Raw genomic sequence first — 12751 nt, 5'->3', positions numbered from 1 at the left:
CAAAGCCACTGTGATAAAAACAGCATGGTACTGGCAAAGAAACAGATCTGAGGATCAGTGGAACAGATTGGAAGACACAAAAACAAATCCAGATGCACTCAGCTACCTCATCTTTAACAAAGGAGCTGACCACCCTCAGTGGAGGAAAGAGAGCTTTCAATGAATGGTGTTGGAAAAACTGGATTTCAACCTGCCAAAGATTAAAACTGGACCCTTATCTTTCACCATGCACTAAATTAAAATCCAAGTGGATTAAAGATCTAAATATTAAAACAGAAACACTAAACCTTCTGGAAGATAAGTTAGGCAGAACTCTGGAAGACACTGGCTTAGGAAAAGACTTTATGAACAAATAAATCCTCAGTAGCACGGGAACTAGCAGAAAGAATCAACAACTGGGATCTCATCTTATTAAAAATCTTCTGCACTGCAAAAGAAACCATCAGCAGAACTAAGAGACAACCTACGATGTGGAAAAAAATTTTTCCCAGCTGCTCCTCAGACAAAGGACTATTATCTAGAATATATAAAGAACTCAAAGCAATCAGCCCCCCCAAATATAAAGACCCGATTCTATTACTTTCTTATTCCTTCTTTTGTTGCTATGTTCATTTTCATTTCTCTTGCTTTGGTCAGGAATTTGGAAAAAAGTAAATAATTGTGTCTATAGTGGACATTCTTGGCTTATTTATGATTTTAATGGAAATGCCTATTTTATTGGAAATGTATCTATACAGGTACATATAGATACCTGTAGTGTATGAAGTAGGCTAATGATTTGAGATAGACACCATTTTTGGTGTTACAGAAATATCTCCTATTTCTAGATGTTAAAGTGTGTTTAATCAGGGATGAAACTTTATATCTATTGGTTGTTGTAGATTATATTAAAATGATTTGTGTCAATGTTTCTTTCTTGACCCATTGCTGCATCATTGAAATAGATTTTCTAATATTTAACCATATTTGCTAAATGGTGGGCTAAAGTTTTTCCAATGGTAGAGCATTCTATTAAGAAAATTCAGGGCCAGGGATTTAGCTCAGTGGTTGTGCCTCCTGCCTTGCAGGCGCAAGGACCCAAGTTTGATCCCTGGCACAAGAAAAAAAATCAATTTATTCTATATGCTTACATATTTGTCTATAAGTGATATTATTTTCTGGCTTCCTTTTTTGGCATATGACCTATTTTTGTATCATGTCAGGTACTGCCATCAATGAAAACCTTTGACAAGAGCTATCTTTGTGGCCTTCTCTGAGGTAGATATAGTGGTTCCATTTGCACTGAATGACACTTTGTACATAATAAAAAATTATTAATGTCTCACACTTTATATAAAAAGAATTCAAAATAGAGCATGAATTAAAATAGAACATAGCACTAGAAAAATTTTAAAGGAAGTAAAACAGCAGTTCAGGCATGGTGACACACATCTCTTACACCAGCACTTCGGGAGACTGAGGCAAGAAGATGATAAATTTGTGCTTAGACTGGGAAATTTAGTGACTTAATGAGATCCTGTTTCAAAATTTAAAAAAGCTTGGGAGGGCTGGAGATTCTGCTCAGTGACACTGCGCCTGCCTTGCAAGCGCAAGGTCCTGAATTTGATCCCCAGTACCACGAGAAAAAAAAAAAGCTTGGGATGTAGCTCAGAGCAAAAGCCTTGGATTCAATCCCCAGTACCGCAAACAGAGTGAGAAATAATCTTTAAGACCTAGGGCTTAGTGAAGAGTTTATAGACATGACACCAAAAAGTAAGATCCATGGAGTAGGCTGAAAAAATGGCCCTCCCCAAGATGGCCATGCTCTAATTCCCCACATTTGTGAATTAGTATCTTCCCTAATGGGACTTTACAGATGTCATTAAATTAAGGGTTTTGAGATGGGAAATTATCTTGAGTCTAGTAAGTTGGCCCAAATGTACCCACAAACGGTCATCCAAAAGAAAGAGAGGAAGGTCAGGGTCTTAGAGGGGAAGTGAGGTGAAAAACAGAGCTGCAGTGATCACTTTTCCGGAAGAAAGCCATGAGCTGAGCGATGTGAACAGCCACTAGAAATAGGAGTGGATTATCTCCTAGAGCTCCTTGAAGGAAGAAAACTTGCTAATGCCTTGATTTTAGCACAATGAGACCCTTTTCTAGGCTTCTGACTTCCAGAGGCTTCAGACTGATTGTCTTAAAATGAGTTGTTTCAAGTCACTGAGTTTCTGGAATTTGTTACAGCTTCAATAGTAAATGCATACAATTCATAAGAGAAAAAATCATAATTAGACTTTATCAGAACTGAAAAATGTTTTTCATTCCAAAAGGCCCTGATAACAGGTTGAAAAGACAAGTCACAGACCAGAAGAAAAGATCTTCAACTGTATGTCCAAACAAAGGACAAGTATCTAGAAAACCGCTCTGGAAAATAGTTTGACAGTTTCGTATAAAACTTAAATGTGCAATTATCATGTAGCTAAGCAATTGCATTTCTAAGCTTTTGTTCCAGAGAAATGAAAATTCATGTTCACTTAAAAACTTATAGATGATTTTAGCAGCTTTAGTTGCAGTAGCTGAAGACTGGAAACAATCACATTTTTCAATGGGTGAATAAACTCTGGAACATGCTGAGTGTGGAATATCACTACTTAGCCAATAAGAAGCAATGATACATCGATACAGGAAAGATTTATGGGAAAACTTAGGTCTTTTTTTTTTTTACAGAGATTTGTGTTTTCTCTAATTTTTCTTTTCATTTTACTATAAGTTAATTAAAAATTGTATTAGTACCTAGTAGTTATACAGACTAGTGGGTTCCACTTCTCCATTATCCCTTTCCTCCTTTCTTCAATCCCTTTGCTGTTCTCTATTTCCTACTTTCATTTCCTCTCCCTCTCCCTCCGTCTCTGCCTCCACCCCTCCCTTCCTCTCCCTCTCCCTCTCCCTCTCTCCTAGATCCCTCATATGAGAGGAAACAGGCAATATTTACTTTCTGAGTCTGGTTTATTTAACTTAACATGATGATCTGCAGTTTTATCCATTTTCTTGCAAATGATATGATTTCATTCTTCTCTATGGCTGAATAATAGCCCACTGTGTATATAAACCCCATTTTCATTATCTATTAATATGTTGATGGGCACCTAGGCTGTTTCCATAGCTTAGCTATTGTGAATCACACTGTAATAAACACGAATATTCTAGTATCTCTATAGTATGCTGGCTTTAATTCTTTCAGGAATACACTGAGGAGCGGTATGGCTAGATCATATATTAGCTCTAGTTTAATTTTCTGAGGAAATGCAATACTGATTTCCATAATGGTTGCACTAATCTATATCCCCCCACATCCTCAGTAGCATTTATTGTTTTTATATTCTTGATGATAACCACTAGGACTGGGGTGAGATGGAATCTCAGTACAATTTTGACTTACATTTCCCTGATGGCTAAAGATGCTGAACATTTTTTCATATACCTATTGGCCATTTGTATTTCTTTTAGGAAGTGTCTGGATGACTTACCTAAGGGCGTTATGGTTAGTGAAAAAAGCCAATCTCAAAAGATCGCGTACTGTATAATTCCATTTATGCAATGTCCTTGGAAAGATGCAACTGTAGAGCAGACCAGTGACCCTTGGGGATGAAGATGAAGGTGGAGGGGTGTGGTTTCTTGGGGGGGAATAGGAAGGAGTTCACTTCCCTGAGATGACAAAACAGCTCTGCATCATGATGGACATGAGCGTTACACGAATCTGTATGTGGAGCCAAGCTGTACACACACATGTACACGTGTGCAAACACACAACTGTGTGCATAAAGCAGTGCAAATGGAATGAGGCCTGTAGTCTAATTAGCAACATTGTACCAGTGTCAATTTCTTGTTTTGGCATTGTACTACAGTTATATGAGATGTCACTATTGTGGAAGCTGGATAGAGCACTTAAGGGACTCTCTACTTCTGCAACTTTTAAATCATTTAAAAAAACAATTCAAAATTAATAGTTATGAATTTTAAAAATTTAATGCAGCTCATGCTTTCTCCCCTTTAAATAAACTTTTTTCTTTTTCTTTATTTTTTGGTAGTAGGATTTGAACCCAGGGCCTTTGCATTGAGCTACACCCCCAGCCCTATTTTCATTGTTTTATTTCAAGATAGGTTCTCACTAAATTGCTTACGCTGGGATCAAACTTTCAATCCTCCTGCCTCAGCCTTGCAGAGATTACAGGTGTGTGCCACCAAGCTTGGCTAAGATTAATTTTTCTTTTTTTGTTTTCTTTTGGTAATGGGGATCGGACTCTGGTCCTTGTGCTTGCGAGGCAGGCACCGGAACCACTGAGCAAAATCCTTGGCCCAAGATTAATTTTTCTTAAACATTACATTTTCATTGACATAGAATTCACATTTACTATTTTAAAATGCATAATTTTGTAATTTTTATAGCATATTCATAAAGTGGTGCAACCCTAACCACTACCTAATTCCAGAACATTTTTATCAGCCCACAAAGAAATCCTATACTCATTAGTAGCCACTTTCCTTTCCTTTTCTCTCCTTTTCCCTTTGTCTCTTCCTCTTGACACTGTTACACCCCCCAGCCCTTTTTTATTTATTTTTTAATTTTAAGATAGGGTCTCACTAAATTGCCTGGGCTGGGCTCAAACTTTCAATCTTCCTGCCTCAGCCTCCCAAGGATTACAGGTGTAATCAAGCAATATTGAAATCAAACAATGTACAGTCCAGCTTTTGTTTCTGGTTTCTTTTACTTACTATAATATTTTCAAGGTTCGTCCATATTGTAGTATGTATCTGTGCTTCATTCCTCTGTAATGGCTGAATGATATTCCAGTATATAGGTGTGCTACATTTTATTTATCCTCATAGTAGTTGATGGATCTGTGGGTTGTTTCCACTTTTTTGTTATTAAGAATAATTCTCTTGGATGCACCTTGAGACCATACGCTTAAGTGAAATAAATTGGACACACATATAAATATTACATTGTTTCTCTGGTGTGAGAAACTTAAAGTGTAAATGAGGACCAAAATGTATAATAGATATTGGGAAATAGGAAGATTTTTAAATGGAAAGGGGCAACTAGGGAGGGGGGAGGGGGAAAAATGAGAAAAGAAAGATAAAATGGTAACAAAGCCTTTGTAAACAAGGAGAGAAATAAGGGGTGAAGGGAGGGAGAGGAATGGGAAAAAATAAGAATCAAGAGATATCATGTACAGGTACAAATTCTGTATGATGGATGTGATCATTATATATATCTAAATTGCACCAATAAACTTAATTAATTAAAAAATAATTTGTTTCACTTATACTCCTACTTTCTCTCAGCTCACTGAAAAGAAACTTCTGTACTCTTATCTGTATTTTTTTGTAAGAGAGAGTCTTTTTTTGTCTATGACTTTTAATCTGAGTAAAATCTTGTCCATTCTTTTAAGATTATGCTACACAGTGCAATTATTTTGTCATGAAATTTTCTACATAGAAGTAAGAACAGAGTTTTTGTTTGTTTGTTTTTTGGTTTTTGTTTTGAGACAGGGTCTCACTATGTAGTTGAGACTGACCTGGAAATTACTATGTAGCCCAGGCTGGTCTTGAACTCACAGCGATCCTCCTGCCTCAGCCTCCCGAGTGCTGGGATTACAGGCGTGAACCACCATGCCCGGCTAGGAATAGAGTTTTTTTTTAATATTTTATGAACATCTACATGTGTTACTTTTTTTTTCGTACCAGGGAACAAACTCAGGACCTTGCACTTGTGAGGCAGGCACAGCACCACTGAGCTAAATCCCTGGTCCTACACATGTTACATTTAAATAAGTAAATAGGCAGAATCTATCCACAAGGCACATACAAAAAAATGCATAATTATCTTATGGCCATCTATGTACAAGTTTTTGTATAACCATATGTTTTAAATTATTCAAGAATGAAAATCTGAAAATAAAATTGCTAGATCACATGGTAACACTATGCTTAAGTTTGTTTCTTTTGCTTCTTTTGGGACAAGGTTTTGCTTTGTAGTTCAGGCTGGCCTTGAACTGACTATATAACCCAGGCTGGCCTTAAATTCGTAGTACTCCTCCTGCCTCAGCCTTCTGAGCACTGGGAATATGAATTAAGCACACTTAGCTATGCTTATTTTTTGAGGAACTGTTATACTATTTTCTGAAGTGGCTACACCATTTTACGTTTGCTACAAAAATACATAAATGTTCCAATTTCTCCATCTCCTACTAGTATCTTTTATTGTCTGTTTTTTTAAAATTACAGCCACCCTAGTAGGTATAAAATGGTATTATAGTGCTTTTTATTTTTATTTCTCTAATGATTATTGACTTTTGAGCATTTTTTAAAAATTTGTATATCTTCTTTGGAGAAAGATCCATTCAAATATTTGCCCCTCCTCCTTTTATTATTATTATTATTTTTTTTTTGAGACAGGATCTTGCTATGCAGTTCAGACTGGCCTTGAACTCACACATAGTCCAGGCTGGACTCACACTCACAGTGATCCTCCTGCCTCAGCCTCCTGAGTGCTGGGATTACAGGCATATATTACCACACCCAGCATCTTTGCCCATTTATATAATGGGCAAAGTTGAGTTGTAACAGTTATTCGTATATTCTGGTTCCTAGATTCTTATCAGATACATGATTTACAAATATCTTGTCCCATTATACTGATTATCTTTTCGCTTTCTTAATTCTGTTCTTGGAAACATGAAGGTGTTTAATCTTAATGGAGCTCAACTCACCTATGTTTTCTTTTGTTACTGTGCTTTTAAGTGTTATATCTAAGAAAACATCACCTAAGCCAAGATCATGAAGTTTTATAGCTATGTTTTCCCCCAAGAGTTTAATAATTTCTTTCATTTTTGGTATTTGATCCATCATGAATTAATTTTTAACCTCATTCTTTTCCATGTGGCTATCTAGTTGTCCAAGTATCACTTGAAAAAAAAAAGGTTATTCATATTTCCATTAACTTGTCTTGGTGAAAATCAGTTTGTCATAAGGGTACAAGCTTATTTCTGTACTTTTAATTCCATTGTATTGACATAAAAATTGTATCTTTTTGGTACTCAGGCATGCAGCCAGGCCTTAATTCAGGCTAGGCAAGCGCTTTACCATTGAACTACATACCCAGCCCTTGAAAGGTTCTTTTTAAAAATATATTGAGGCTTATCTTGGGACCACTCTAAGAAAAACCCATGCCATTTTGTCCAACTTATGTACTACTAAGTTTGTTGGGGTGTGACAGAACCTCTCTCAAGAAGATGAAACTGATAGGTCACCAGAAAATAAGGAATAGGATAAGTGATGGTGCATGGAGAAAAATTAGTCTAACTTGGATGTGAATGCTAGTTTTTCAAAAATTATATGTCTTTGAGAGCTTCAGGTACTGTGAAATGGGGATGGTGGCAATCTTAGTCTGACAGGGTTGGTGTTAGCATTAAGTGACAAAAGTTGTGAAAATGATGACATGGTCTTTGGGACACAGTAGATATTTGGCATCAAGTAAATGTATAGCTAGTTCATGGCCCATAGCTCCCTTCCTTCTGACCCATGGTGGCTGTGTGGGGTCAGGAGAGGAGGGCTATTCCGTGGGTATCAGTGCCAGTTAGTTTCCATTACTGTTTCTGTCTCCTATACTGTGCAGCAGCTATGGTTCCATTCCCTTAACTTTTCTGCCAGGGACAGTAGAAAGGGTGGGTGAAGAAGAGGAAAGTGGTTATGGCCAGAAGGAAAAATTTTTGATCTGAGGGATGCCCAGTGATGAACCGTAAAGAAATTGGGAAATAGGCCTATAATGTTGTACATTATCTAGAGCTTTTATTTTAATCGAAGAAATAGTGTAACTGCATAGCCAGAACTCTTGTCTTAACTGAAGGAATCCTGTCTATTTGGGTAAGGAGGCCACAGTTCAGGGGCTCAGTTCACCTGTGGTGATCTCTAAATTGTACTGGGAGGTGACAAACTGTCCTTATTCTCAACTAAACTTTTAAGCATAAATAATGGATGTTCCTAAGGTTTGGGAAGGAGGAGCACATTGTTTGTTGACTTCTCATTACCTCAATTAGACAGAGTGACTCAAAAGATTGCTAGATTGGGCTGTTGTCCTAAAGCAATCAGGGGTGACAGAGCCACTTTCTCTGTTAGCCAGCCCTCATGGTTCCCACTGCCTGCCTGTTTCCTTCCCCAGAGCTGCCTTGGCCACTTGGAAGGGGATGCCATTGCCAGAACCTTGACTCATTAAGTACTTTCTGCCTCAGAAGAAATATTTTCTCATCCTTGAGATTCACCCCTCTCCCCAAATTCTTCCTTCCCTGTGGCTTTACTTGGATAACCTCATGGTGTGGGGGTTCAGTAATAAGGAATGTGGCTCCCATTATATGATTGTCAGCTCCTGGTTCTCAGAGAGGCCATATTCAACTTTGTGTTGGTCAAACAGCTTGCGCAGGGCACTGATATAGAGTGCATGGTACTTGTCCACTGTCTCCTTGTTGGCCCTCTTAATCTTGGGGATTGGCAGAGGTTCTCCAACTATGGAGAAGGAGGAGATAAGCATCAGAATTGCTTCCCAAACACCCTACCCACCCCTCACTCGGGCCACATACCGACTGTATCCGGATCCTCCCCTTCCTTCAATCTTTCTCTCTGCCCCAGCTCTAGGCTGACCCTCCTTCTCTATCTGCCTAATCTCACCTGTGCTTCAGCAAATGGGAGCCAGTGCAGAAGAGAGCTGAAGGAATGTGTTTGAGTAATGATGGTCTTGTGACTTCTGTTGAACTCTGTCTCACATATGAATGGTCATAAGTATTATCTGTTTAGTTATCCTCCCTGCCCTGCTCTCAACCACACTCACTGGAATCTCCTTTGTCTACACTGGGTGGGAGCCAGGTCCCTGGGGGGTTGATGGATAACTTAGGGAGGGGGAGAAGGGGGGATCAAGAACTGGGTTAGTTCAGGGGTAGTGCAGCAACTCACCAACTGTGGTAATGGATCGACTGAAGGGCAAGAAGCCCCAGGATCCTCGAGTGAGGCCCCAGCCATGCAAGGTACATAAATTAAATCCCAGGATTTTTTAAAAATGATTTCTGGATGTTTTTTTTGGAAGAACCTTATCCATGTGCCTTCAGGGAAGATCTCCTGATGGTAAACCTCATTCTCACCAAAGGAATAGGAAGGAACAAGGTATGCCCTGCAAAGAGAGGGGCAGGAGGGTGAGCTCTCCAAGGAACTGGAACCTCCCCCTGCAAAACTCTGTCCAAGGTGGGAAACTTCTCCAACCTCTTGATTGTTGGGTGAGCACCCAAGATTAACCACCTCCAGCTTTGTGTTCTGTTTCTGCCAGGCCATCTCCTCCCCCTGAACTCTCTGAGGGGAGCTGCAGCACTTGTGCCACGAAGGGAAGAAACATCCAATGATCTTCCTAAAACGCCTATGTGGATGGGTCATTCCTTTCTTTAAAACTCCCTCAGTGCTTGCCACCGTGCACCAGCTGCCTAGCATGGCCTTTATGCTCTTACCCCCCACCCTGCCCCACTGGCTAGCTTTCCCTCTCTCCACTCCTTCCCCACAATCTGCTTAGCCATACTAAGTGTGCCAAGTTCTCTCTCATCCCTGTGTCGTCTGTACATTCTATTCCCTCAGTCTTCACAGGGAAAATTCATTTTGCCTCTCAGTACTCAGTTCCCATTTCTTCCCCTGAAGAAACTTTCCTTGACTGCCTCCAGTTTGCCCACTGTGGACCAGGTGCCCTTCACCTAATACTTCCTTGTATCCTGTCATCCTGCTCCCTCACCTCTACATTACAGTCATTTTCTCACCTGTCTTACTCCCCCAGGAGACAGCAAGCCAATCAAAGGTGAGAACTGTGTCACATTCATCTTTGAATCCCTAGGCCCTGGCATGGTGCCTCATATGCTGTAGGTCCTCATTGAGTGCCTCAGCTCTTTCTCCGTTTGGGGACTGAAAACTCCTACTATATTTCAATTCATAGCTCAGATGTTACTCACCCATGAACCCTCTTGAGTCAAGGTCTTTCCATAAACTGGTGCTCCCATAGCAATTTGTACACATCTACCTTATAGCACTGCCTTCATTTGAGAAATCTCTATTACGTTCTTTCTATATGTCAGCACTATTTTAGGCTCCAGGTAATAAATACATCAGGTAACACAATGAATTTTTTAAAAAATCTCTGTCCTCATGGGACTTACTATTTGGGGGCATGGGACAGACAATAAGCAATAAAATAAGAGATAAATAAGTAAACAAATGATGATATGTAAGAAGATGGCAAGTGCAACAGTAAAACAATAGAGCAGGATGGGTAAGACAGAGCTTGCTGAGAAGAGATGTTTAAGCAAGGACTTGAAAGACCTGAGCAGTTACTTGGAGGGAAAGTGTTCCAGGTAGAGGGAACAGCTAGAACCAGGACACAAAGGCAGGAACATGTGATCTATTTGAGGATCAGCAAGGAGGCCAGTGTAGCTAGCCAGGAGAATAGTGAATGACGAGGTTGGGGAAGTGGCAGAGAACCAGGTAAAGCAGATAATTCAGGCTCTTTCAGGACATTTACAAGGATTGTGGATTTTGCTCTGAGTGGCATGGAAGCCACTGGAGCATTTTGAGTAGTGACATAATCTCTTAATTATGTATTTGGTTTTTTGTTTTGTTTTGTTTTTGGTTTTTTGAGACAGGGTCTCACTACGTAGTTGAGACTGACCTGGAACTCACGATGTAGCTCAAGCTGGTCTTGAACTCACAGCAATCCTCCTGCCTCAGCCTCCCGAGTGCTGGGATTACAGGCATGTGCCACCACACCCGGCTCTTAATTATGCTTAACACAATTTTTCTGCTTGCAGATGGGAATAGACTCTTAAAGGTGAAGGAGGTAGGGACAGAAGCAGAGAGAGCAGTTAGAAATATTGTAGTACTGCAGGGGAGAGATGAAGTTGGTTATACCAGGTAATCGTAGTTGAAGTAGTACGTGATTAGATCTGGGATGTATTTTGTAATGATGGGGAGGGTCTGTTTTCCACACTGGACTGTGAGTTTGCAAGGTCTAAGTCTCTTCTACTCCTATATCCTCAGTTCCCACCACTAGGCCTGACACACAGCAGGTATTTGATCATTGCTGAATGAATATGTTGTGCTTTTCAAATCAGACTGTAAGCTCTTTGGGGCATGTCTTATTCATTTTTGCAATCCTCAAATCACCAAGGCCAGTGCCTTCTTTGCCCTTGGGAACTTCTCAGGCTTCTCAGTGAACAGGTGGGTATATAGTGAGACTCTAGTTGCCAGACCCCCAGCCTACCAGGGTAACAGGCAGAAAGCGAAAGGTCCTATTCTGCTATTCTTCCACTAATTTCAATGCAGGCCCAACACCCCAAACACCCAGTGTGAGAGGGAAAGAAAGTAACCTTAGTAGAAGTGAATCATCTAGCAGGCTTCCCACTGAGGGCAGCAGTCTGCAGAGGGCAACAAAGGGTCCATGACACCTTGACATGGAAGCTCCAGAATCTAGGGACCTACCCTGTCTCCAGCGCCAGCTTTATAAAACCTTTACGGTGCTTGAGCAAGATGGTGGAGGATCCTGGACAGTACAAGAGGGATTCTGAAGCTCCACCCACCATGATGACCACAGCATTGCCGGAGTCTTTCTGGTTCAGCGTGTACTCCAGGGCCAACTTACTCACTGGGCACATACCTGTGAAAACAAAGAGTCAAACAGTAGAATGAACTTGGTGACTGGGGATGGGGTGAGAGGTTCCTCCGGGAATTTCCTGCTGGAGAAAATTCTATTTCCTGCTTATTGATGGCCTCTCACTTCTGTCTTTGATCCCGGTATCCTGGGTTGGTCCTGGCCTAAGATGGGTCCAGTTGTTTGCCTTGGAATTTGTCTTCTCATAGTTGAGGCTACACTGAGTTCCTCTGTTTACTTCCATCCAGAACCTACTACCTTCCAAATCAGCAGTTCTTAAGCCCACCCTTCCTGTCTCTACCCACAAACTACAGCTGCCCTGCACTCTGCACAGCCTGACAGAATTAGTAGCCCTCCAGAGTTCGCTCCTTCAGGGGTGACCAGGAATAGCCACCATCAATGTGCTTTTTCCTGAGAGAAACCTGCCAATAGTGAGACACTGGCTAAGGATTTTGGAGAGTAGGCAGGCTTGGAGGCTACCCAAGCCAAATTAAGACATAGATAAACAAAGGAACTCAATAAAAAGAAAAAACAAAACAAAACAATGGAATCTCTTCTGAACTTTCTTTGCCTTGTTCTTACCTTCTGTCCTCTAGTGAGTAACAGTACTTGCCTCCAGGCTCTAGCCACTGAGAGAAGCCCTCACTCCAGGGCCATGCCAACTTCAGAGAGGAACTGAAGCATCCTCTGACAGTCTAATGGTCCCACCTAGTCCCTTCCGATAAATGCATCTTATAATGTAATGTTTGGTTTATGTTGTTTTCTGGTGTCCAGAAGGATAAATAGTAGTCCAGAGAGATGGACATTTGTCACTGTGCTCTGGCTTGAAGCCTGACATGGGTAAGTTGTCCTGGATTCTGTGGATGTCTATACAGTATCCTCTGGCATATTATGCCAGGGTGAAGGGGTTTCCAGGAGATGAAATGAAATGATGGTACGAAAGTTTTAAAAATGTCTTTAAAATAATCTAATAAGGGCCAGGGATTTAGCTCAGTGGTTCTGCCACCTGCCTTGCAAAAGCAAGGACCTTAGTTCGATCCCTGGTAC

At 40.5% G+C, this 12751-nt stretch overlaps 1 protein-coding gene across 1 annotated transcript in view; it reads right to left on the bottom strand.

Annotated features, from left to right (window-relative positions):
- Positions 1 to 8383: 8383 nt before the first annotated feature.
- The window catches only part of Dgat2l6 (diacylglycerol O-acyltransferase 2 like 6), a 20602-nt gene continuing 16234 nt past the window's right edge, over positions 8384 to 12751 (bottom strand). The window contains 4 exon segments of the mRNA XM_010632219.1: positions 8384 to 8538; positions 8983 to 9103; positions 9106 to 9196; positions 11536 to 11710. Of these exon segments, the coding sequence (XP_010630521.1) occupies positions 8384 to 8538; positions 8983 to 9103; positions 9106 to 9196; positions 11536 to 11710 (542 nt within the window).

The sequence above is a fragment of the Fukomys damarensis genome, unplaced genomic scaffold (genome assembly GCF_012274545.1).
Source record: "Fukomys damarensis isolate Sample0158 unplaced genomic scaffold, DMR_v1.0_HiC HiC_scaffold_39, whole genome shotgun sequence".
NCBI classification, from domain to species: domain Eukaryota; kingdom Metazoa; phylum Chordata; class Mammalia; order Rodentia; family Bathyergidae; genus Fukomys; species Fukomys damarensis.
Note: the sequence above shows the minus strand (reverse complement) of the source record. Positions and strands in the feature narration are given on the sequence as shown.